General features: G+C 47.0%; 2 protein-coding genes across 8 annotated transcripts in view; both read left to right on the top strand.

Annotated features, from left to right (window-relative positions):
- The window catches only part of LRP4 (LDL receptor related protein 4), a 107,188-nt gene extending 88,517 nt beyond the window's left edge, over positions 1–18,671 (top strand). For 4 of the 7 annotated variants that reach the window (XM_074997612.1, XM_074997611.1, XM_074997617.1 and 1 more), the window contains 13 exons: positions 207–432; positions 1,789–2,092; positions 2,429–2,647; positions 3,008–3,142; positions 3,354–3,462; positions 3,801–3,945; positions 8,049–8,162; positions 8,495–8,618; positions 9,379–9,531; positions 10,402–10,469; positions 11,039–11,126; positions 13,403–13,544; positions 15,198–18,671. In XM_074997612.1, coding sequence (XP_074853713.1) covers positions 207–432; positions 1,789–2,092; positions 2,429–2,647; positions 3,008–3,142; positions 3,354–3,462; positions 3,801–3,945; positions 8,049–8,162; positions 8,495–8,618; positions 9,379–9,531; positions 10,402–10,469; positions 11,039–11,126; positions 13,403–13,544; positions 15,198–15,533 — 2,163 coding nt within the window. In that variant the 3' untranslated portion in view covers positions 15,534–18,671. Of the gene's footprint in view, positions 1–206; positions 433–1,788; positions 2,093–2,428; positions 2,648–3,007; positions 3,143–3,353; positions 3,463–3,800; positions 3,946–8,048; positions 8,163–8,494; positions 8,619–9,378; positions 9,532–10,401; positions 10,470–11,038; positions 11,127–13,402; positions 13,545–14,049; positions 14,119–15,197 lie in introns of all 7 variants that reach the window. The other 3 variants (XM_074997614.1, XM_074997613.1, XM_074997615.1) reach the window with 2 other exon arrangements.
- Positions 18,672–21,973: 3,302 nt separating this feature from the next.
- The window catches only part of CKAP5 (cytoskeleton associated protein 5), an 88,731-nt gene continuing 84,592 nt past the window's right edge, over positions 21,974–26,112 (top strand). The window contains exon 1 of the mRNA XM_074997605.1: positions 21,974–22,006. The gene's annotated coding sequence lies outside the window, so the exon portion shown is untranslated. The remainder of the gene's footprint in view (positions 22,007–26,112) is intronic.

Here is a 26,112-nt window from a genome sequence, read left to right as displayed (position 1 = left end):
GGGACCGGATCGCGCACATGGCCAGGAGCGCGCAAGGGAGTGGTGCGCGCCGGCGCATGCGCGGTCCAGCAGAAACTGCTTGGAAGATCCGATCTGCGGCGCCAGGCAAGCCCGACACCTATTGTGGAGCACCCACGGGGACACATCTCGAAGAACCACCGTTACTACGGTGAGTAACCTGTCTTTTCTTTTTGCCCTTTCTGCAGCGCATCGAGGCTGCAGATCTGAATGGAGCAAATCGTCACACCCTGCTGTCCCCAGTGCAGCATCCCTATGGCCTCACCCTGTTGGACTCTTACATCTACTGGACTGACTGGCAAACCCGTAGTATTCACAGGGCTGACAAGGATACTGGTGCCAATGTCATTCTGGTGAGGGCAAACCTGCCCGGCCTGATGGACATTCAAGCTGTTGACAGGACACGGCCTCTTGGTGAGTTTCCAGGCTGTCTTGGAGCAGGACCATTATGGTTCAAGGGGCCCTCCAGAAGCTGGTATTGAGAGCGCACTTCTGATGTTACATTGGGAGGCCACACATGGCCAAAAAGAAGTTCCTCCTCCAGTCTCACTCCCTTCGCTCTTTAACTAACTGTTTCCCTCATCCACTCAGTTACCCAGGTGCACAGTCTTGGGGTCATTTCTGACTCTTGTGTCCTCTGCTCTCTTCCACTGAGGTTGTCACTCAGTGCAGCACATTCTCAAACACAAATAGCTAGTCTGTAATGCTGGGTGAGGCCTCTTCATTGGGGCCCCAGAGAAATTTGTTGGTTTGAGAAAACACATTTATGGTAGTAAAAACTCTACCTTCTCCGTCCCCAAAATCTCTCTGCTGCCTTTCTCTTCTGGCCACTAAAATCTTGGGTCAAGTCTTGGTCATCTCTTGCCACAGCTACTGCAGCCTTTGCCTCCCACCTGTCAGCACTCAAGCCCGCTGCTGCCTTTTCTCACCCTCTGCTTTCATCTGTCATCCTCCTCCAGTCCCTCCTTGGTAATGTAAAATTCTTCACCAGCCCTTCTTGGGCCTTCACAGCCGTTTCCTGTCTCCAGCTCCATTCTCCTCCTCACTGTTCCCTCCCTCTGCTGCTCTTGTCCTCTTTTCACACGGCTCCCTAGTAGCTGGAACAGTCTCCTTAAAACTGTATACTACGTAACTTCACTCCTTCCTCAAGATCTGCTGCTTTTGGTCACCTGCCAGCCCTATTGCCTCATATTTGGTCCTACCCTGACACCCCTCACCCCCACCCAATTCCTGTTGCCTGATCCCTTGCTTCTTTTGGACTTTGCTCCCTCACACTAAACTCATATAGCCCCATCCATAAAAAAAGTCTAACTACTCCCATGTTAAAACAAAACATATAAACCCACTAAGAAGCCATTTACTTAATGTGGGTCTACCTAACACCCCGACTGCATGTGTCTGACTTAGAATGGAAGCTCCTGGGTCAATCTGGCGAGGGGTGGCTTATGCCACTTCTGTACCCCTCCCAGTTGGGGTCTTGTTGCTGCTATTGCAAATAGCAGAGCTAAACTGAGTCTCATGATTCTCAGCTGGGCAATGGAAACCAGCCACTTGTTGTTTCTTCCATTGGGATGTTCTGATATCAAGGGGTACAGGCTGGGAGACTGACTCTCTTGGACTGCCTGTGCCCACTCCCTGCAGAGCAGTGTTGAACCTTTGGGCAAGTGTCCCTCTGTGGTGATGTACAATCTAGCCCTAGCTGCAGGTGAGTTGCGTGTTTGTGCCCTGCGAAGACATGGAAGGCTCAGGTCCTCTCCCTTCTTCCCAAAGGCTTTAACAAGTGCAGTGTAAGGAATGGTGGCTGCTCCCACCTCTGTCTACCCCACCCTGGGGGCTTCTCCTGTGCCTGCCCCACTGGAATCCAGCTGAAGAATGATGAACAGTCCTGTGACCCTTCTCCGGAGACCTACCTGCTCTTCTCCAGCCGCGGCTCCATCCGACGCATCTCACTGGACACAAGTGATCACACCGATGTGCATGTCCCAGTCCCAGAGCTGAACAATGTCATCTCTCTGGACTATGACAGTGTGGATGGCAAGATTTACTACACAGATGTCTTCCTTGATGTCATAAGGTAGGTGCCCAAGAGTAAGTGGCCACTGGGCACCCAGCCTCTCATGCAGAGTTTGTCTTTGCATTGTTGGCTGCTCTGATAGATCAGAGTTTTCCAGTAGGTTGAGGTACTTTCTGCCTGGAGAGCTGGTGATATGGTGATGCTCACCAACAGCACATGCAGCAGTTCATGGTATTGAATTAAGTGTTGCAGAGACATTTAGCCTTAATGGGAACTAGGATTGGGGGCTGGCGCTAATGATGGGTTCCCACTGACAGAGAGGAGAGGCAAAGGGAGATTTGAGGGTTCATGAGGAAACCTCAAATGCCTTATCCTGTTTGGCACTGATTCCCCCAGGCGGGCAGACCTGAATGGCAGCAGCATGGAGACCGTCATTGGTCATGGGCTGAAGACGACGGATGGGTTAGCAGTGGACTGGGTTGCCAGGAACCTATACTGGACAGACACAGGACGCAATACCATTGAAGTGGCCAGACTGGATGGCAGCTGCAGAAAAGTGCTTATTAATAACAGCCTGGATGAGCCAAGAGCCATTGCTGCCTTTCCCAAGAAGGGGTAGGTCTAGGGGCAAGTGGAGGGGACTATGGGGGAGGGCAGGTGTTACGAGGCCAGTTCGGTAGGAAGGAAGGATGCGTGGTGTGAGTCTGGCAGGTTCCTGGGTCCTGGGCTGCCTGGGTGTGGAGTGTGATGATGATACCGACTGGGAAGTAGTAAAAGGCGATTGGAAGTGACAGGGGCTAAGCTGGGGGGGAAATGAGTGCGATGCATGAACAAAACTGGAACGGTTAGTGGGAAATGTAAGTACAGCTGTTTTGGTCCACAAGTAAAGCTTTTAGTGAGCTTAATAATGGACTTAATAATGTGATGCTTCATACCTGTCCCTCTGTCTCTTGCATCTGTCCTGTGTCTGGTCAGGTACCTCTTCTGGACGGACTGGGGTCACATAGCTAAAATTGAGCGGGCAAACTTGGATGGCTCTGAACGCAAAATTCTAATCAACACCGACCTAGGCTGGCCCAATGGACTGACATTAGACTATGATACTAGAAGGTCAGTGGAAGAGTGGGAGTGATGCTGTCGTACCTTAGGAGAACTGAGTAAGATGTAGTGCACCTAAGCCTTTTTAGCTTGATTCTCTGAAGTGTTTTACCTAATATGAGGCATCTTGGGCTAGGCAGTGACCCAGAAGCGCATTGTGTGAGCATGGGTGAAAAACTAACAATGAGGCTTTGTTTCACTTCTCTTCCTTGTCCCCTTACAGGATTTACTGGGTGGATGCACATCTTGACCGTATAGAGAGTGCTGATCTCAATGGGAAGCTACGCCAGGTGCTCGTCAGCCAGGTGTCACACCCCTTTGCTCTGACACAGGTACAGAGGAGCCCATGGGTAAAGGTGGAATGCAGTGACTGCTGGATATCCAGGCTTCCTGGGGGATATAGCAGATTGCTTGTGTTTATTTAAAGGGTAGTGGGAGATCACATGTGTGCCTCTCTGGTTTGGGATTTACCTAAGGTCATTCCTGGAAAAAGAGTGAGGCCAGGTGGCTTGAAGGAGTGGGGGAGCTGCTGCCTGACATTGAAAAGAAGAAGATAAGGTTGGGGAGGGTCTTTGTCTGGACCCCCAAGGCCCATGAATGCTCTTCATTGCAGCTCCTGTACGTACTTGGTCAAGTGCTCTAATGGCTCTGATTTTTCCCCTCTGAGCAGCAGGACAGGTGGATCTACTGGACTGACTGGCAAACCAAATCTATCCAACGAGTGGACAAATACTCAGGCCGGAACAAGGAGACTGTCCTGGCCAATGTTGAGGGGCTAATGGATATCATTGTAGTCTCCCCACAGAGGCAGACAGGTACATGGGATGATCCTAATTGCTGAATCTGCTAGTTGGAGCCACGCAGGCTGCAGGTACCCTAGGCCCAGCAGGACCAATGGGCATGTTTAATAAGTGCATAGTCTCACCAGAGAGCCCTTTCCCTCCACTTACCCCCTTCTGTGTGCCCTACAAACTGTAACCCTTCTCTCAGTCTTGTGAGGGCACAATCTCTGCCTCTTTGATGTTTCAGCTGAGGAAGCCATGTTTGTAACTTCCTTATAACGGCTTATCTTTCTTCATTCAAGAAGGGCAGGCAAGGAGAAAAAGGAAGAGGCATTGCACTGTACATCCAGAGTATGTATTCTTGTTCTGTGATCCAAAAGGAAGTAAGAGGAAGGACAGCTAAACTCTCGGGTGAGGTTGAGAAGGAGAAAACTAGAGGTAGTGTCATGGTAGGAGACTACTGCACACCACAGAATCAGCAGGAGGAGGAGGTGGTGGAAGCATGTCAAGAGCAAATAAAAGCAATACCAAAATACAACACCTGGTAGTGATGGGAGAATTAAACTACTCCTATTACGTACTACTTTTTCACTACTGTTGGAAAAAGTAACTCAGAATGGCCAGTAATCTCTTTGAATATGGTTGGAAACACCTTATTTCAGAAAGTGGAGGAAGTAAGCAGGAGGGCAGCCAGTTTAGGCTTGTGTCTTACTAATGGAATAATTGGTTGCAAATCTGAAGGTGGAAAGCAACTGGAGCAAAAGTGATCATAAAATGGTGAATTTTGTGAGTCTAAGAGGAGAAGTGAGAGCAGATGAATAATGATGATGAACTTTACCAAAAAAATCATGCTTTAATCATAAGAGCAGCCATACTAGGTCAGACCAAAGGTCCACACAGCCCAGTATCCTGTCTGCCAACAGTAGCCAATACCAGGTGCCCCAGAGAGAGTGGACCAAACAGGTACAGTCAAGTGATCTTTCTTCTGCCATCCATCTCCAGCTTCTGACAAACAGAGGCTAGGAACACCATTTCTTACCCATCTTGGCTAATAGCCATTAATGGACCTAACTGCCATGAATTTATCTAGCCCTTTTTTAAACCATGTTATAGTTCTAGCCTTCACAGCCTCCTCTGGCAAGGAGTTCCCCAGGCTGACTGTGCGCTGTGTGAAGAACTTCCTTTTATTTGTTTTAAACCCTCTGCCCATTAATTTCATGTGGGCTGTGTCTACACGTGCCCCAAACTTCGAAATGGCCATGCAAATGGCCATTTCGAAGTTTACTAATGAAGTGTGGAAATGCATATTCAGTGCTTCATTAGCATGCGGGCAGCAGCGGCGCTTTGAAATTGATGCGGCTTGCCGCCGCGCGGCTTGTCCAGATGGGGCTCCTTTTCGAAAGGACCCCGCCTACTTCGAAGTCCCCTTATTCCCATGAGCTGATGGGAATAAGGGGACTTCGAAGTAGGTGGGTTCCTTTCGAAAAGGAGCTCCGTCTGGACGAGCCGCGCGGCCGTGAGCCGCGTCAATTTCGAAGCACCGCGGCCGCCCGCATGCTAATGAAGCGCTGAATATGCATTTCAGTGCTTCATTAGTAAACTTCGAAATGGCCATTTGCGTGGCCATTTCGAAGTTTGGGGCACATGTAGACGTAGCCATGGTGTCCTCTCAGAGAATAAATAATTTTTCCCTGTTCACTCTCTCCTCACCACTCATAATTTTTGATAGGTATATCATATCCCCCCTTAGTCTCCTCTTTTCTAAGATGAAGAGTCCATTCTCTTCATATGGGACCCACTCCAAACCCTAATAACTTTAGTTGCTCTTTTTTTAACCTTTTCTAATGCTAGTATATCTTTTTTGAGATGAGGAGACGGTATATGTTCGCAGTATTCAAGATGTGGGCGTACCATGGTTTTATATAAGGGCAATAAGATATTCTCCATCTTATTCTTTATCCCTTTTTTAATGATTCCTAACATCCTGTTTGCTTTTTTGACTGCCGTTGCACACTGTGTGGATGTTTTCAGAGAACTATCCATGATGGCTCCAAGATTTCTTTCCTGATGAGTTGCAGCTAAATTAGCCTCCATCATACTTGATGTATAGTTGGGGTTATTTTTTCCAATGTGCATTACTTTACATTTATTCACATTACATTTCATTTGCCATTTTGTTACCGAGTCACTCAGTTTTGTGAGATCCTTTTGAAATTCTTCACAGTCTGCTTTGGTCTTAACTATCTTGAGCAGTGTTGTCTGCAAATTTGGCCTCTTCACAGTTTACCCCTTTCTCCAGATCATTTATGAATAAGTTGAATAGGACTGGTCCGAGGACTGACCCTTGAGGAACACCATTAGTTACCCCTCTCCATTCTGAAAAATTTACCATATATTCCTACACTCTGTTTCCTGCCTTTTAACCAGTTCTCAATCCATGAAAGGATCTTCCCTCTTATCCCATGTCTTCCCTCTTATCACATCAACTCAGAGAACTGGTAGATAAGGTTCCATGGGAAGAGAAAAAGGAGTTCAGGAGAGCTGACAGTTTCTCAAAAAGTTTGCTGCTGTTCTTTTAATATTGTCTATCCTCATGTGAAGGAAGCATAGGAAGGACAGTAAAAGGCCAATATGGCTCTTTCATGACTTCTTTAATAACATGAAACCTACAAAAAGTGGAAACATAAACGAATTGCTAAGGATGACTAGGGAACACTACCACAAACATGTAGGGACTAAAGCAGAAAGGCTACGGAATAAAAAGAGTTACACCTAATGAGGCATAAAAAGCAGTAAGAAGAGATTCTATAAAGACGTTAGGAGCATGGGAAAGATGAAGGGAAGTGTAGGCCTTTACTTAGTAGGGAAGGAGAGCAAATATTAGACAATGCAAAGAAAGCTGAGGTGTTTAACTCCTGTTTTGCATCAGTCTTCACTAAAACAATTAATTATGACCAGATGTTTCACCCAATTACTATTAACAGGGAGGAGGAACGAATACAAGCTAAAACAGAGAAAGATTAGGTTAAACTTTAAAGAACATCTAGATAAATAAGATGCATTCAAGTTGGTCAGACCTGACAAAATTCATTCTAGTGTCCTTAAGGAATTAGCTGAAGCAATTTGGGAACTGTCAATTATTATTTTTTTAAGAGAGTTAGGTCCCAGAAGACAGGAAAAGGCAACTATAATACCTGTCTTTAAAAACAGGCACAGAGAGGACTCGGAATTATAGACCAGTCAGTCTAACTTTAATACTCGGAAAATATACTGGAACAAATTTCAGAATGGTAGGCATGTTAGTCTGTTTCAGCAAAAACAATGACATCTCCTATGGCACCTTAAATACTAACACATTTATTTGGGCATATGCTTTAATAAGCTGGAAATGGGTTCCACCCCATGAAAGCTTCTGCCCAAATAAATGTTAGTCTTTAAGGTGCCATGAGAGGACTCCTCATTTTTTATACAGGAACAAATTATTAAACAATCAAGTTAGACTTTAAGGCCAAAAGGGATCATGCAATTTGACCTCGTGCATATTCAGTCCACAGAACCTCACCCACATGCACAGAGCCCAGAGCCTCTGGCAGAGCTATTGAAGTCCTCACTGTTTGATTTAAAGACTTCAAGTAACTGAGAATCACCTTTTACTATAGCTTAAACCAGCAAGTGCCCCACGTGCCATGCTGAAGGGGAGGGCAACCCCCCCACCCCAGGTTGCTGCCAGTCTGCTCTGAACATTCCTTCCAACTCCAAATATGGTGACCAATTAGATTCTGAGCATGTGGGCAAAACCTCAAGTCAGAGAGCCAGGAAGGAATTCTCTTCAGCTGCACAGAGATTGATTTGTTTGGTTGCATTGGTTGGGGGTCCCCATTCTGCTGATTTCTGGAACATTCTAGTCCCTTTTTTGACATGGTTATTGTCATGCATTGGTGTCTGACTCTCTCCATGGTTCTCTCAGCACTGGGGGAGTGTGGGGGTAGAGGGGATGGTTCATTTGGTACCAAAATTCCCTGACCTTCTGGGCAATGTGTTTTGATTTAGAGGGAATTGAGGCTCCTGCCCTTGTATACTGAACTCCACCATGGTCTCAGCTGCTCCAGGTTTAATGCGGTGCTTGTCTTCCTCAGGTACAAATGCTTGTGGAGTGAATAATGGAGGCTGCACCCATCTCTGCTTTGCCAGGGCTTCTGATTTTGTTTGTGCATGTCCAGATGAATCAGATGGACGACCCTGCTCTACTGGTGAGTTCAGAGCATGAGCAATAGCATTCATAGATGAACCACAGCCAGTGCTCCCATCCTGGCTTTTAGCATCTCCCATTGAGAAGCAGAGTATTTGGGAGGTCTCCACAGCCTACAAAAGTACCTACATTGTTCTATACCCTAAGTGAAGCAGCTGTGAGCTGCAAAAACCTGTCATACTGCTTTCTGATGGAGAGGATAGGCCTGGAGTGTCTGAGTTCTGCATGCTAATTTTTGGTCTCCTTTGTTAGAAAGTGATCTGTGTCTAGCAGACTTCTCCACCTGTCTCACAAAGCAAGGCTCCTGCTTATTTTTCTGTCTGTGTTGTTTAGTTCCTGGCATGGTGCCTCCCATTCCCGAAACAACCAGTGTGAGCCAGAAGAGCCAGACCTCACCTGTCAGATCAGGCTCCTCTACGACAAAACCCCACACATCCCTGGGAGCCAAAGAAGGAAAGTGAGTGACTTTGCAGCTTGTAATCTGGACTTGAGAGTAAAAATGTGCATGTCCCTCCACCTTCTTGCATCCTCCCAAGGTAGAGTGAAACTCTCCAAGCAGCAGACACCCTGTAAATAGTTAGAGGAGACTTTGGCTATGAAGGCAGAGGCCCTTACCAGAGGCCTGCCAATCCATAGATATCCAAGGACTATTTTTACAGGTTGTTTGTGAATACAAATTTTGGCTCTAACTAGGATCTCTGTATTGCAGAGAGGGGGGAGGAACATAGGATCTGAAAGGTGGGAAGCAGTCTCATAGCTTGTGGGCTGCATACAGCTGCTTCCCTCCCTCTGAGATCCTATGTACAGTACATATGTGCACACAGAGATACTGTGAGATGCAGAGACAGATAAAAGACAGAGTCCAGATCCACAGTATTGTCAATGCAGGACTCTGGCCAGCACTCTGGAGTTAGCATGGGCTGCATAGGCCTCTTTGCCCACTTCATTCAAATGTGCATGCTAGCCTGTGCAGGAATCTTCTTGGCCCTCCCCACTGGTGCCCTGTGCTTCACATGTATGACTACTGAAATTGTCACTTGGGAGAATGGTTTCCTGTGGGTTGGGGGGAGCAGCTTTGCTTTGATCATTTTAAACTAGACTGGGAACAGTCCCGCCTTGGCCCTGAAGGGGTGGCTGGGATGGAACCAAACAAGATGTCTGTAGGTGTAACTTTTATGATTCAATGCATAGAAAGTATTTTCTATATTCTCCCATAGCCCACATTTGCCATTCGCCCTTGGCCCTCTTTTCTCCCTGCCTATTGGAGTGTTAACTACAAGCAAAGACATGCCTCTTTCTCTGGCTGGGATTAAAAATCTTCGCAAATTTTTTTTTCTCTGCTGGCTTTTCTCTTATCCATTTCCTAAGAGGTTAGATTTACGAAGTCTCACTGCATTGGGAAGGGGAAGAGGGACTGCTTATCGCTAAGGCCTGTTTTTCAATGTGTCCCATGCACAAGCTGTCCAGGCACCCCAGCTTCACTTTTAGCAAGATGGGTGCCCACACTCCTCTAACTTCCTTCTAAGCTGTGTGGCTGCACAGTCTATTAAGCACTGCTCAGAGCTGTGGCAGGGAGAGGTGTCTCTGCTCCAGCCCTGTCAAGGCAAGGAAGGGAGCCTCTCTTTGCTGGCATCAGCTCAGCCTTGGATCTGCTGCAGCTGGGGGAGAAGTGACTATCCTGTGGTTCCTGGAGTTGCTGCACTTATGAGGAGGTTCCTCTCCTCACAGCCCAGTTGCTGATACAGGGAGAGAGTGCTAGAGGGAGTACTCTCTCCCCATTGTGGCCCTAGGGCAGCTTACATCCCAAATTCCTCATATCTGACTTCATCTCAGAACCTACACCTCCTGCCAAAGCCCTCAGCCTTCCTCCACCCCAACCTTTCGCCCCAGGCCTGAGCCCGTGTCCCAGTCCAAGCCACTCACTCCAGCCTACCACGTGAATTTTTATATGCACATAAAAAATTTATTACACACATGGATGGGGAAAAAATTAGAAGGAACCCTGGTGGACACTCTAGGATCTATGGAGTTAGGTCCAGAGAAACATCTTGCATCTGGGTAGAAGGGTATATGTGCATAGGTAAAGGAAGCTCTTGTCATAGTACCCCTGTTCTACCCCACAACTTACCTTCCATGCCCAGCTGCAGCCTTTCCTATCCTGCATGGCTCCCCCTATACCCAGAAGATGACTGGCTGCTCTGTGAAGTGAGATGGTAACTCTGTGTCTTTGTGCCCTTCAGCTGCTCTGACAATGATGCTGGCCTAGGCCTGTGTACCCGGAAGAATGGGGCAGTACTAGCCACCACAGGTGAGTTCTTCCTTTCCCTCTGCTAGCAGGCCCTTACTTTGAGCTCATGCTAGGGCCTGTCCCTCCTGGGTGTTTGGGACTCTAATGTGACCTTCCCCAAACTCATTCTGAGCAGGACAAGGCATGTCCCAGGATGAGTCAGTCATGCTCTCTTTCAGCCCCCCACAGGGCATTCTGCAGGTGGCCACAGGAGAGGATTTTAGTTTCAAGGACACCAGCATTCCCCAACTCTCACATTCATCACTCGGGTGGAACAAGCTTAGCTGCCGTAGGGTGCTTTCCTGCTTTAGTCTGGCTGGTGGGGAAGACTGACTCCATAGCTGGGAATAACTTGGGAGCAGAAGGGCCCTATCTTTGAGAAATAATATCATGTCTACATCCGAGATCTTCTCCAGATCCACTGAGGGGCAGGGGATGGGCTCAAGTTGTGCCAAGCTCCATCCTAGAGTTGGGCTGCTAATACCCCAGTATATAAGTTTGTACATGCGTGCGTACGCAGCTACACTAGTTTCAAATGTAATTCAGTGGCAAAGAAAGGTCCTTCTCTCACCATGGCTGTTCTTTTTCAGGAGAAGGGCTGCACGTCAGCTACATTACTGGAGGCCTCCTCAGTGTCTTGGTCATTTTGGTGCTTATTGCTGCTCTAATCATATACAGGTATCTGATCCCCACTTCCCTGTTGCTGGTGAATTTAGTTGTTTGCAGAAACCTCTGGCTCTCAGCCAAAGGGTCTTCATTACTGCGGCTACAAGTATCTCACTGTCTGGAAACAGTAATAACTATTGCATTTTATTTACAAACCCTCCTGCCTCACGTGGGCCTTGGGGAGGAGACTGATCTGTTGGGCAGCCTAAAGTTCTCTGACTCCCTAGAAAAAGCATGTGAGAAGAGCAGTCCCCTGCATGTGAACCCAGCCTTCCCTCTCCCACTCTGCGAAACCCTGTTTGGCTCTATATTTTTAGAGAGTCTGGAAGATCATACTGGAGTGCGATGGAATTTGTGTCATTCAGCATTGGACCTCATCTAGTACAAGGAGTTCTCAAACTTCATTGCACCCTGACCCCCTTCTGCCATCAAAAATTATGACACAATCCCAGGATGGGTGACCAAAGCCTGAGGTCATCAAGTCCAGTCCCCAGCACTGAGGGAGGGCCAAATAAATCTCAGAAGTCTAGACATGTGGCTTCTAGGAACAGGTTAGACAAACTTCAGTGATGGCAATTCCTCAACATCCTTTGATAACTTATTCCAGCACTTAACTAGTTTTATAGTTAGAAAGTTTTTCACACATCAAGCTTAAGTCTCCCTTGTTGTGGATTAAGCCAGTTATTTCTTCACCTACCCTCAGAGGGTGTGGAGAACAATCAGTCAGAGTCCTCTTTATAACAATCCTGATCATATCTGAAGATTGTTACCAGATATTCCTCTGAGTTTTCTTTTCCAAGACTAAACATACCCAGTTTTTGAAACCTTTCGTCATTGATGAGGTTTTGTAAACATTTTGATGCTGTCTCCTGGACACTCTCCAATCCAACTACATTTCTTAAAGTGTGGCACCCGAAACTGGTCACAGCTGCAAAGGAAGCCTCACCAGTTCCAATTGCCTCCATCTCTTACAAATGACATTCCTGTTAATAATACACTCAAGAATAATATTAGTAGATCTTGCAGTGTATCACATTAATGTCTCATGTTCAGTTAGTGATCTCCTATAACTCCCCCCTGTCCATTTGCATACTCCCAAAGCTCATTGCCATAGCCATCCGAGAGTTCGGGTGCTGGCACTGCAGAGGCCGTGTGAATGTACCTCTGCTGGCTAAACCCCTTTCTGTTGCCAGTTCCTTATGCTCACTTTGCATAGCTCTGCCAGCAGCGGTGCTGGGCAGAGCTCCATGTAGACATAGCCTAGGAGCAAGAGAAAGACAAAGTAAAGTGTAGGTCTTCCACTTAATGGTAAAGACTTAGCAATGCACAGCTCGAGAAAGCAGAGGTATTTAATGGTTACTTTGCCTCTGAGGCATAAGGGACTAGCAACAGATGGGGGTTTAGCCAGCAGAGCACCTCCAAGTGGCCTCTGCAGTTCCAGCGCCCGCTTCTGCCAGCACCAAACTCTCGTGTGGCTATGGTAATGAGCTTCAGGAGTATGCAAATGGGCAGCCATTTGCAATCCCGAGAAGCTCACTTTGCATAGCTCTGCTGGCAGCAGTGCTGGTAGAGCTCTGTGTAGATCCAGCCCTAGTGTATTGATACACTCTATTTATTGCCTTTTATGTCCCTTGCTATGTGTAACTCATTTTGTGTCTTAACCTTTCAGACTTTGTCCCCACATGCTTGTGCTCTTGTTTTGATTTCCTCCTTGGAAATTTCTTCATATTTCCACTTTTTTGGGTTTCTTTTTGATTTTCAGGTAATAAAAGGCCATATTGCCCTCTTTCTAGTCTTCCTGTCTTTTCTTGCCATTGAGATAGTTTGCTGTTGCTCCTTTAATATTGTCTCTCTGAGAAGCTACCAGCTCTCCTGCACTTCTTTTTCCCTTAGAACTTCTTAACTACCAAGTTCTGAGTTGGTTACAGTCTGATTTTGAAGTCCATCATCTTCATTCTGCTGCCTTCACTTCTTCCTTTCCTTTGAATCACGAAGCCCATAATTTCATGATCCCTTTCAGCCAAGTTGTATTACACCTTCAAATTAGCAACCATTTCTTCCTGTTAGTTTGAAGCATGTCTAAATTAGCTGTCCCCCTAATTACTGCCTTTGTCTTCTGAAATAGGAGGTTGTCCTCAGTACACTGTGTGAACTTACTGGACATTTTGTGTTACCTTGCCAACAGATATCTGGGTAGTTAAAGTTTCCCATTACTACTAGGTCTTATGTTTTGGATGCATATTATTCACTCATCCACCTCCTCCTCCTGCTGGTTTCTCCCTCTACAGACACAAGAAGTCTAAGTTCACAGACCCGGGCTTGGGGAACCTGACTTACAGTAATCCATCATACCGGACATCTACCCAGGAGGTGAAGATTGAAACTATTCCCAAGCCGACCCTGTACAATCAGCTGTGCTATAGGAAGGAGGTAAGAGCTGCCCTTAGAGGCCTTGGGGACCAACTGAAACTGCCCAGGGTGGTGTTAGGGTAAGTGGGGTAGGACAAGGCTCAGCTAAGGAATATGGGTCCAAAGGTACTCTGGGCCCTTTTGAAACACCGTGGCAGTGCTGCTGTGCTCCTCTGTGTGGCTGTGAAGGAGGAGGGAGGCCCAGTGTCATGGTCTGGGCGGCACTAAGGGCTGATTGCCCTAGGCCTTTGCCTCTCTCACCCTTGGCCCTGCCCCTTCCAGGTCACAGATTTGGGGCCCCCTCCTTCCCTTGCCCTGGGGCCCACACTGGCCTGCAGCTGGGCAGTCATGGAGGAAACCAAGCTGGCTAGAAAGGATGCAGCTCTTTTCTATTCACCATGTGGATGGTCAGGGTGGAGAGAACAACTGAAAATCCTGATGACTTGGGCATTGATGTGGGCCCCATATAAGTCTGTATCTAGTTTATCATGTAGCGCTTAGTTTCTCCTCTTTATTTCCTCCTCAGCAACTTTCTCATCCCCCTGATAGCTTCTCATCTTTCTTCTTCTGATTTCTGCTCACATCCTTATGTCAGGTATCACTGCTCTGCATGTATGTGTGACTTCCCTCCCTCCGGCAGTACTAAAGGCTCTAACGCTGTCATGTATTAATTGCTGCTTAGCTGGCTTTCCCATGTATCCTTGTTTGTGCCTTTGAACTAGCTCAAATACGTCCCATTGCTGGGGATACAGAGGGAATTTTCTACTAGGGGTCCTTTGAATGTATGGCTAAGGGTCTGCAGTTTATGCTACTTAAAGAAAATCATTTATTTGGGGGTGTTTGTTATAATTCTTGCAGACCTTGGAGACTATATTATTGACTTCCTTTCCCTGGGGCCAGAATAGGATTGTTCCATATAAGACAGTTTTAATGGTTTTCTTTTAAATGCTCTAAGAAACAGACTCTCAAACCCAGCCTCCAGTTTACTCTAAATCTTTCACTTTTTTTCTTTGTCCCATTCCTTACATATGCTCAAATGTGTCACATAAATAATTCCTCCCCCTCTCAGGGGGTTTAAAAACACCTTGTAGATATCTACACCTGTGCCTCTTTAGTCATTGCTGAGCCACGGTAGACAGAAATCACACTTTTAATCTGTGCTCGTAACTCTGTCCCTCTGGCTTTCTGACCATTTCTTTCAATCTTTTGTATACTTCCTCCATTACTTTAATTGCTTTGAGGGGCTCAGACCCAACACAGTATCTAAGATGGGCTGTCTCAAGTTTTGCATACAGGGCAACTAGCTCCTCCCTGCCTTGAGATATAAAGCTTCTTCACAAGAAGTGCCCAAACCATTACAACACTTTTAACAGCCCTAACCCATTGCAAACTACTGTCCAATTCCCTGCCTACTCCTGCCCTTGAGTCTCCACTTTTTCCCATGGACTGAAGGAGCCTGGAACTCTGGAACGGGAATTCTTTTGGGGAGGACCTAGGTGTGCTCAGCTGAGCATTGTGAAGGGAAGCCTAGAATGGACTCTGCTGCTGTGATGGCAGGAACCGCTTACTTTTCCCCCTTTGCTTGCTTATTTGCTTGTCCTCCTTCCAGCCTCTGCTTTTATTCCTTGACTAGATGTGACTGTGGGTATTTTCATTCTGTTGTCTCCCTGCTAGGCTGGACATGATCATAGCTACACCAAGGAAAAGATTAAGATTGTGGAAGGGATATGCCTCTTGTCCGGTGATGAGTCCGAGTGGGATGACCTTAAGCAGATACGGAGCTCTCGGGGAGGGATACTCCGGGACCATGTCTGCATGAAGACAGACACTGTCTCTATCCAGGCCAGCTCTGGCTCATTGGATGACACTGAAACTGAGCAGCTACTGCAGGAGGAGCAGTCTGAGTGCAGTAGTGTCAACACAGCGGCAGCCACCCCAGAACGGCGTGGCTCACTCCCAGACACAGGCTGGAAACAGCAATGCAAGCCCTCCACGGAGAGCGAGGTTTAAAGTGTGCACTATCTTGGAGATGCCCAGCTCCTCCCCAGCCCCTGCTCCATACGAATGAGAGAGGACTTGTTCTACCATGCAGGGAGAAGCCCAGAGACCAGCCTTCCTGTTACAAGGAGCCCAGCGACTGACTGCCTTTTGGCAAGGACTCAGGGTCCGACGGTGCCCTAATGGCAGGGGGAATGGACCCCCGAGACCCTTTTGGCTTATTCTCACTGTTTTGTGGTTTATTTATATGTTCCCTTTTCCTGGAAACTGCCATGGTAACTTCTGCAGTGACTCCTCTGGGCTGAGTCTAGTTCAGATTCTGTCCCCTCTGGCAATCTTCGAGTCCTGCACTGGCCAGCTCACAATCCATGCCTCTGCGAGAGCAGAGCTCCTCCATTGCCAGCTTCTGATCAGGCTCAGCACCTTTTGCCCCTGATTCATTCAGAGAACAGCTCTGCTCTCTCTCCTTTGGGGAACTGGTGGAAGGTAGATTTCAGGATGGCAAGCTGGGCAGTGTAGCAGCAGGTCACTTCTAAAGGGATAAAGAGAACAACTGCAGCTGCTGTTTCTTGTGAATGATGTCATTAAAATTTACTGCCACTTTCCCCAGAGTGATGAATCCTGGTGCTGGAGTACTATGTCTGTTGCTGGCAATGGACACTGCTCCTATTCACCTTGTTGCAATCACCCACTTAGAAAAGTAACTGAATGCAGACAGGACTTTCCTTAGTGCTTTCAGTGTGTATTGGAGTTGGAGCTGCATATCTGGGCACAGAATATATATTTTGCTGCTCTTAGCTCCACAGGCCTACTGAGAGGAAACTCAGCTCAAAGGGAGAGAGCCTGGAGTTGATTCCTTCTTTTACAGCATCAGCAAAACTGTTTTTAAGTTCCATTCAGAAAGCCAATCAGTTACACTTGTGCAAACCTATGGAAGGCCATGGGGCGGACTAGGTGTTGCTGAGGGTCTGTGGCCATATACCCTTTTATTACTAGAGATATGTGAAACGGGATGATTCGGGGTACTGTTCTCATAGGAAACTGAGCCCATTTGAAATGGGATCAGAGAAAATAACCATGGAGCTCTAGGGGCTACTTTTGAATAGTCACTTGTCAAATAGAGCTGGGCTTTAAGTCCATTTTTTAGCTGGCAAATAATTTTTGATGCAGAGGTTTATGTTGTCTTCAGCGGTATGAGGACCCAATCCTGTTCTGTCTCCACAGGCTATGAGGCCTTTCCCTTATACTTGGCTCCCTATGCACAGTGCCTGGCTTCTTTTCTGCTGGGTCCCCATAACTTTAGGGGGTGTCTGGGACCTGGGTGCTGAGTGGTGTCCCAGGCACAACATAGGCAATAGACATCCACATGGAATTAGGGCCCATGGGAATCCACAGACAAACCATATTTGAACTAGTCTCTGAAAGAAGGGCAGAGGGGAGCAGGGAAGGCAGGGAGTGGAGAACTAATTATTTGAGCTGCAAGACAGACACCCCTGGCAGCATTTGAACCTTCAGCTCACTCTCATCCCCAAACCCCTTTTTTTAATATTCTCTTGACTTGCCACATCTAAGGGGAAAAACAGTCCCCCTTCCAAAAGAGGGTTCAGTCTCCAACTTTCCTTTGTAGGAGTTTCACCTAAGGTGTTTGGGAACAGAATTGTCTGAAGGAGGGATCCCTTGCAACACTTCCAGCCTTTTGCTGTGGAAAGGCAATGTGTAGTCCCCTCCAGGATGCAAGGAGGACATGGCTGGCAGGAGAGGGACTGCATGGAGTGGTGACTTGGAGGAGATACCCAGGCCATTTTTTTCCATCTAGTGAACAGAGGAGAGTCTCTCCTGCTGCTGTGTAGCCTAACTCAAATCCCAGAAGTCCTGGTACTGCCCAGAAAAGCGGCAGTTAGCAACAGGCTGGCAATATGACTTATACCCAGAGATACCACTGCAGTTAAGGGGGTGTTTCGTCTTAAATTTGCAAGCTACGTCTGAAACTCCATCTGTAACCCGCCTCATTAGGCTTTACTGCTGTGTACTTGTGTGGGAAGTGAGTTAGGGCATGTTGCATGTCATATGGGATATTTCCCTGCTCCCAGTGACAATATTTTAAAATTCTATTTTAATTATTTGATTGAATGCAGGCTGAGATTGTGGCACTAGTTGCAGAGGCATTTTGGGAGTAAAGCCCCAAGGCCTAGATTCAATGGGCAGAAAGAGCAGCAGGAGGCAGAGCCGCTTCACACAGGGGCAGGAGCAAGGACTCAAGTGTAGAAGGAAGACCTCAGTTGGAAGGCAACCTGTGTGTAGGGGTTCAGGAGGGAAGCAGAAGCAGGATGGGGAACTAACCTGTGTGGGAAAAGACACTTACATCCTGAGAGAAAAGCCCTCTCTTCTTCCCTGATGAGCTATGTGAATACATCAATCTGCACAGCCCATAAACATCCAGGCGTGTAGGAAAAAGGGACTATACACATCCACTATACACATCCCCCCAATGCCCATAATGGGGACTCACTGGACCTACAGAACTAACAGCTGCTTGAGTTGAGAATGCAGAACAGAAGGGAAAACACCATCAGCCTAACAGCTACAGAATCACAGTCTCTGAACTCTGCCTGAAACTATGCACATTCCTACCCTATGAAGGAAATCTGAACATTCCAGCCGCAAGACCATTATACAGCTGCCCTCTAGAACTTGCCCAGTCCCTTTCCCTCAAACTCTAACAGGGGTCATACATCTGTAACACTGGGAAGAGAGAGCAGTGAAAACTCCGTCAGCCTTTCTTCTGCTACTGATATGAGTGGACCTAAGATTCCCCAATGTGCACAAACAGTCCTTGTGAGATGCTGCATAGGGGATGCATTGAATTTCCCAATGCTGGGGAGGAAAAGATCTTAAGTGCATGAAGGCTGTACAGAGTATAGAAAGACTAGAACTGGGGGATGATCTCTTGAGCACTGATTTACTATGTAAAAAAAAACAAACTTCTTTCTCCTATCTGTCCTGAGCTAATGGCAGTGATTCCCCTGCGTTCCTGTGTAATGATTTTAACAGTACTCACTGGAGAGATTGGACTTTCTGGAGTTATTTAACCACTATGTTCAGTATTTTAGGGGTTGATAATTTAATATAAATTTAGCTTTTCTTAATCATTCTGCTTGGCTTTGGTTGTGAATCATGCATGTTACACTGGCTCCCTCTGGAGGATGAGATGGTCCATGCCCTGTTTGCATAGAACTTTGTGTACTGAGCTTTGTGGTGTGAGGGAATGAGAAGATGAAAATAGAAGCAGTGTTCTGTGGATAATCCAGCTGACTGTGACACACACATTCTTCAGCAGCAAAGGGTGAACAAAGTCCCGCTGCCAAGAAAGAAACAGCTGTGGCTCACTTGCCATTAGCTCACCTTCATTCAGCTGTTAGACAAGGCTGCTAGCCCCTGTTGCCATACCATTCTGAGGAACTCTTTGACCAAATTGCTGTGAGCTGCATATGGGTGTTGTTGCCTTTTCTAGAACTGTGGCAGGAGTTTTGTCTTCATCCATGCCTTGCTTAATGGAGTGCGATACTTTAAAGTCATTCTTGATGGTAGGCGGTGTGTAATAGCTCTAATCATGAGACAGAATTGACTCACACACAGTTTACTGAAAAAAGTGGGATTTCCATCTTTGGTTTTAGTAACATTTTAAAACTGAAAGAAAAGGACACTCAGGATTCTCTATGCAGAGATCCATTTCTGTACCAGCCCCCATATGGTATTCAAGCAATGAGAGCAAAGACATCTGGTCTTCCACAGCAGCCCACAACAAGGTAATTCAGGCTACATCTACACGAGAACATAAAGTGGATTTTAAGGGAATTAGGTCAGTTTTATAATTAATTTGTCTTCACTACAAATATCATTAGGTTGATTTTAAGGGGTCCTAAGGTTGACTTTTGTACTTCAGCTTTTTCCATGAGGAGTAATGCCAAATTCGAATTTTCAACATTGACTTAATGCTAGTGTAGCCAGCATTATTTAATTTTATCTTACCAGCCTCCAGAAGTATCCTCCAATGACTCCATTCTCACCATCACTTTCACCTCCACTTAAGCTAGATGTGTGGAAAAACTTCCACCTCTGCTGCTCTCCAAGTGAGCAGGAAGTAGGAAACAGGAAGCAGGAATCAGCCTGGGCTCTCAAGCTGCCCAGCTCTCAGGGTCGACACCCCCACCCTGCAGCTGCTGAACTCTCTGGCTCAACCCTCCTTCTCCCCCAACCCCATGACAGCTGCTGGGTCAAAATGAAATGAATCAAAATAAATATCAAAATCAAGCATTTCAGCAATACCAAAAAACAACTTTTCAAATTTTTATTTCTGTATTTTACATTTCTCAGGACTGGCCCACTAGCCTTATAATGGCATGTGCCAGGTGCAGGGTATATTGAGGGAGCCTGGTCCAGCAGGACTGATCTTCTATTTACACATATTGGGCACAGTAAGTTTTAGTTGGGGATAAAAGGCAGAATTCTCTTTTGTTATAATGTTGGTGAGTAACAAATCACCTACGATTCAATGTTTGTATGCTTGTTGCTCTGAAATAGCATTCGTAGAGTTTCAGCCCCTAATATCTTGGACTCAGTCCTAAGAGGTTTTATTTTCTCTCTACATTCACCTAAGGTGAACTGTTAAGAGTTTGGATTTGTTCTGAGGAGACTGTAGAGGTATAGGTGTATCACACCTCAGGTAGGTACTCAATTAGATCAAGAGGACAAAATGGGTTCTTTTCTATTATTTACATTTGTTTTCTTAGAACAAAACAGAGAAGTTAAATACAAAAAAAAAAGTGTAAGCTTAGAGATATGGCTTTGAACACTAAGAAATGACCGTACAGAAAGCTCACATCACAATGTTAATTTGTCACATTGCATACTCATATATTTTAAGGTCTTGTTGAACAGGCCTGGCTGCTACAGAAATATATGCTGCTCTAATATCCTTTGATGCGTACAGTAGAATCCTGACTAATAGTAGTTGCACTCCAAGGATAGCTGCCAGAACGAAGTGTGATCACATAAACCCCCGGGCGGGGGGGGGGTTAATTACCATATTTGCAACTTCTCTTGGTTAGGGACATTTAAACTTCTACCATAACCATTTCTGTTAACCTAGAGAACAGCATTTAATAAGGCAGTGCAATAAGAAAGTGTTCAAGAATTCATCAGAAAAAAAATCACAATTTTGTTTATAGTAGGCTTCCCACGAAACAAGAGAGGGAGCCTTAAATGCTTGAACACTGCACTGCAGAGTACAGTATAAACGCTGTATCTACTGATGGTTCTGTCTTTGAATTTATACTGTGGTTGGCAGGAATATTAGAGCACTGAGGGTTTTTGGGAGAAAAGGACATTAAAGCAGGGTGGACAAAAATAGATGTTAAATTGGATTTTTAAAATTTTACTTGGATTTTTTTTATTTTATTAAAATCAATAAAATACTAAAATTTCTCATTTAAAAGTAGCAGTTACAATTAAAGCTCAAAACCTGTAGCACATGTGCTTACAAGTCTCGTAAAAATGAATTAATGGTGCTAGACTGTCCAGCCTAATTACTAGCTTTTTCTTCTTGAAAGTTCTGGGCTTTCAGTTTCTGCTTCTCAGGGGCATCAAAACTAAGGAAGTGGGTCCTTGCCACGAAAGCTTATGCTTCAAAATATCTGTTAGTCTATAAGGTGCCACAGGACGACTTCTTGTTCTCGAAGATACAGACTAACACGGCTACCTCTCGGATATGTGCGAAGACAGTAGCACCTAGCAACGCGGTCTGGAACCCAGCTAACGCCTGACAGCTCCTTAGGGGAGGGAGTTACACAAGCCAATCCTACATCACAAGAACAGCCACACGGGCTCAGACCAATGGTCCATTCAGCCCAGCATCCTGTCTGCCCACAGTGGCCAATGCCAGGTGCCCCAGAGGGAGGGAACAGAACAGGGAAGCAGTGAGTGGCCCCTACATCCAGCCACTGACACGCAGCCACTTAAAGGCTGACAGATTTACTTATCGGGTCCCGCGGGTAAGACAACTACCCCTCCGCGCCTCTAACAAGCAGCTTCTCCGCGCTCTCGCCTGGCCTCTCCCGCGCTGCGCACGTCCCCTCTCCCCAGAACACCACACGGAGCGCGGCATAGTCCGTCCCTTTCTCCACCGCAGCGCCTGCCTCACAGTGCCCGTCAGCCGCGGGCAGGCGCGAGCCGAAGAGCAGGCCGCACGGCCTTCCTACGCCGCAAGCAGCAGCGCGGCCTAGGCGCTGGAGGCGGAGCTTCCCCTTTAATGAACGGGGACGGTACGAGGCGCTGTCGGATTCAAACTACCCAATAAAGTGCCAGGTGGAGGGCATAGGCGGGGCTGGCAGTGACCAATGGGTGTGTAGGACACTGCGAGGTGTGGGGGGCGTTAGTGATTTCAAACCCCGCTGAGGAGCGGCCTGGGGTTTGCTGCACCGGCTCAGGTGAGAGTCTCTAGCGCTTCCCCCGTGGCCTACCTGGGGTTTCGCTGCGCGTGTCGCGAGTCTCTCCCGCTAGGGGCGGCGGTTCCCCCCTCCTGCCTGAGAGGGCTGGGCGGCTTATGAAGCCCGGGGGTATTTTAACGTCTTGGCGGCCCCGGGGCGCGGTCTCGAGGTGCGCCCGGCCCAGCCCAACCCAACCCGGGGATGTTGGTGAGAAGAACAAGGGGAATCTCCCGCGAGCCGGAGCTCGGGCCCGGTCACCCCCTGGCACTGCGGCTGTAGGGATGCGTAGCTGTTAGCCAAGTGGCCTGGCAGCGGCCCTCCCTGGAGTGGCTGGGGGTATGTGCGCTCAGGCGGCGCCCATGGGGAGTGTGAGGGACCCACATTAGATTCCTGCCAACGCTACATGGGGTCGAGCGTGTGGCCTGCAGAGACGAGCGGTTCGGGCTCTGAAGTCGCCGCGCTCCCCTGTACTAACACCCCCCCGCCCCCGTACTAGAGGAGCACATGAGTGAAATAGGCCGTGTTTGAAAGCGTGCAGGATGAAGCCCTTGGGCTTTCTGCGGGTTGTCAATGCTGGACTTGGTTAGCACTTTACATCCTTAGCTTAGAGTGCCCAGGGTATCGGCCATTACTACCTGCCAGCATTAACCTGCACCAGGACCCAAAAGGGCCTTTATCAACTACTCCCCACGCTGAGCTTTATCTGCACTCCACAGACTTCCAAACAACCAATCGCAACTAGATCAGTTGAGTTTTTTCTCTTTAGAATTTAGATCAGGCCAGACTAGTGGGAAAATAGTGTATGTGGTGATGTGTACATGGTGAAGTTCTGCAGAAGTGGGTCTGTCCCATGAAAGCTTGTCACCAAATAAATCATTTTGTTAGTCTTTAAAGTGCTACATTTCTGCTGCTTTGTTTTGTTGGAGTACAGACTAACACAGCTACCTCTCTGTTACTAGTGTATATGGTGATTGTCAAATCCTGCCTGCAGAAGGTATTGGGGAAAAAAACTGGTGTTATGTTTCAAGAACTCCTCTCACAAAACTCTTGGAAATCTGTTCTTTTCAGCCTTTGATACTTGGTTTAAGAGCTGTTGTGGATTCTGGTGATCTAGCTTATAATGAGGAAGCCTGTGGTAACATTAATAATATATTTATTCGGGCATAAGTTTTTGTGGTTTGGAGCTTATGCCCAGACAAATCTGTTACTCTTTCAGGTGCCACAGGACTCATTGTTTTGCTGAGCCAGAGTAACCCTCTGAGAAACAGCTTCAAAATGAGTTTGCTGCTGACTCTTAAGTGGTCACAAAGTAGCCCCTGAAAATAATAATCAGATTTGCATCAAATCTTTGGTATTGATGTTAAATGGAGAAAGATCTTGTGACCCTTATCACATCACCAGCTAGCAAGTTATCTTTTGTTAGTCTCAATTTGTAAGGTCTTTCACCTTTTGTAAGTTTCACTTTGGCTGACTCTCAGTGACAGTCTGAAAATGCAGCACAGATTTGATACTGTGCAGCAGAAGAGGCTGTGAATTGTGTGTGCGCATATATATATAGCATAAGCTAGGACTGGATGCTACTATTGCAAGCAAATCATTCTGCCCTATTTTTATGGAATATGTTTACAGTGCTAGATTGGTGCCTATTTTAATCCCTGTGTAGGCTGCCTCATTATGCTGCAATCTCTTTTCTTGGCTGATTTTTATTTTGTATACAGAGGACCTGACAGTGTTTGAAATGGATTGTGCGTGGAGGTGGTGTTCCGTTTGTTATTAAAACATGGCTAGTTTCTGCAATTGCATACTCTACTTTTCAGCATTGCAGATGTTGAGCAAAATATTTTTACTGTCGATTCACAATTCAAAAGTTCAATTTCTCTTTGGGAAATTGGATTGTCTACTATAGGACAAGTTCTTCAATAATAGAAGGAGGTCACATGGTGTCACCTCTACTAACTTAATTAGGACATTTGTCTTTTCAGGCCATGAAACTTTACCTGCCAGTGTCCTTTTAAAAATGCATCTTAAACATCAATGTTTAGATGTTAAACTATAGAATCTAATACTTACAAGTTAGCTTTTGTTTTGAAAAGCAGATGCTCAAGACAGGAAGATGGTGATGCAGTGTACTGAACGTAAGCTCCAACACTGGAGTAGCTGAGCTTATAAATTCAAAAGGTGATCTAATTCTGTTTTTTCTCCCTCCATCCACATAATTTCTCTTTCCACATTTGGCCTTGTTTAGGTCCTTTTCAGTACAGGTAGTTTACCTCTTTAAAACTTGGTGTTGCAGTTAAATTAAAATGCTTTCGTTGCATTGAAAGAACATGTTTACAGAGAGGAAGATGCCAGTAAAAGTTGATTGCACTAATGTGGCTCTAAGGCACTTAAATTTGTGATTAGTACTTTATTGGTGAGAATTCTCAGCAAGACAAAGTTTAGAACAGTGGAAGGGAGTTCTGATGTGAATAGCTCTGTGTATGAGAGAGAGGTGTGTGTCTACACAATTTCAGGTTAAACTTGAACAGCTGGATTTCTAAAGTATGGAAAATCAGAGAGGAGATCAGACCTTCTCTTTTTCCTGTAGAGATTCAAGAAGCTCATCTTTCCTTTTTGTCGGAACAACAAGTATGTACAGGAGATCCCAGAGTTACATTATTGCAAGAAACACAAATTGAAATCATGGAAGTCGAAATTATGAGTGGTGGGGAGTTGTGAACCAGGCGGCAACCTGGCTCCCAGTTCCTCTCTGCTTATGGGAGCCAGGAAACTGACCAGTGCTTATGCACCTGGCTCTGGGCTCCCTGCTGCTCATGGGAGCAAGGAGCCAGGCGCAGCCAGGACCGGGGGGACCCAAAGGCACCAGGGCCCCTGCCCCATTCAGTTTGAACTTACACAAAAGTTGACTTACTCGTAGTTGCCCATGAGCACAACCTATGCATAAGTCAGAGGCCTACTGTACTCTCTAGAACATCAAACATTTTCATATGTACATGTCTCTTATTTTAAATGACTTATTTCCATGCTTACCTTTCCTGTCTGCAGTAAACCCCACCATACACAATTTTGACTTGTGTGTTCCTTGTATTAACATGAGTCAAAATCAACAATGGAATTACAGTACAGGAAGCAAGGCTAAGTCAGGGTGAAGCAGCACTGGGTTCTTGGTACCCCTGATCTGGTTTCTATGGCTTGCTGATCCTGGTTGCATCACATTCCCCTGGCTGCCGTGCTGAAGTCACTTCCTGCCTCAGGCGCAATCACAGATGGCAAGTCACAGCAGCACCTGGCAGCCCCCTGCTCCACCACTGCTACCTGGCCTAGCCTGTCTCCTCCCCGCGCTAGACCATCTCCCTCCTTACACACCCCTCCCTCTGCCTGCACCTGCGGGGGCTGCAAGTACTGAGCTGCTACCTGCACTGTGCTCACCAGAGCTAGGGGCTCTTGCGGCACATGAGACACACAGCATCACTGCCCCCCTGCCAGAGGGAGACACTGCAGGGAAGGTCGGAAGGGTCCCACCTCTCTGTGGTGGTGGGACACAGCCAACCTGGTGCCAGGGGTGGGTAGCCAGCCCCCGCCAGTCACGGCGCATTGTGTTGTGGGAGTGGTGGAGCAAAGAAGCTAGAAGGTGGGAGGGACAGTTGCGTGCCAGTGGGTGGGGAGTGTGGGGAAGTGGCAGGACGGGATCTTAAATGCAGGGCCAGTCCTAACTAATTGGCAACCCCAGGTAAATGGGTGGGGGGGCCCATGGAGGCCGAGGCAGGAGCCAGCTGCAGCTGTGATTTTTTTGGAGGGGGAGGGGGTGCCTGCCTACTGAACCTCCTGCCAGGCCATGCTGCACCCACAGCATGCCCTGGCTGCCAGGCCACTCAGCTGCAGCCCTGCCCCTCCCTCATCCCTGTCCCTGTGTGGCAAGACTGGACAGAACACCTGCTGGCCCTGCAAGTGCTGTGTCTCCTCAGCTGGACACTTGCAAAGTGGGACCTTGACTTACGTGTGGTTCCCCAGGAACAGAACCTGCATGTAAGCTGGGATTTTACTGTATATTCTAAAGCTTCATGGCCTGGGCATGGGATGTGTTTTGGAAGACATGAAGGCAGAGC

Source organism: Carettochelys insculpta, chromosome 6 (genome assembly GCF_033958435.1).
Source record: "Carettochelys insculpta isolate YL-2023 chromosome 6, ASM3395843v1, whole genome shotgun sequence".
In the NCBI taxonomy this organism is placed as follows: Eukaryota; Metazoa; Chordata; order Testudines; family Carettochelyidae; genus Carettochelys; species Carettochelys insculpta.
Note: the sequence above shows the minus strand (reverse complement) of the source record. Positions and strands in the feature narration are given on the sequence as shown.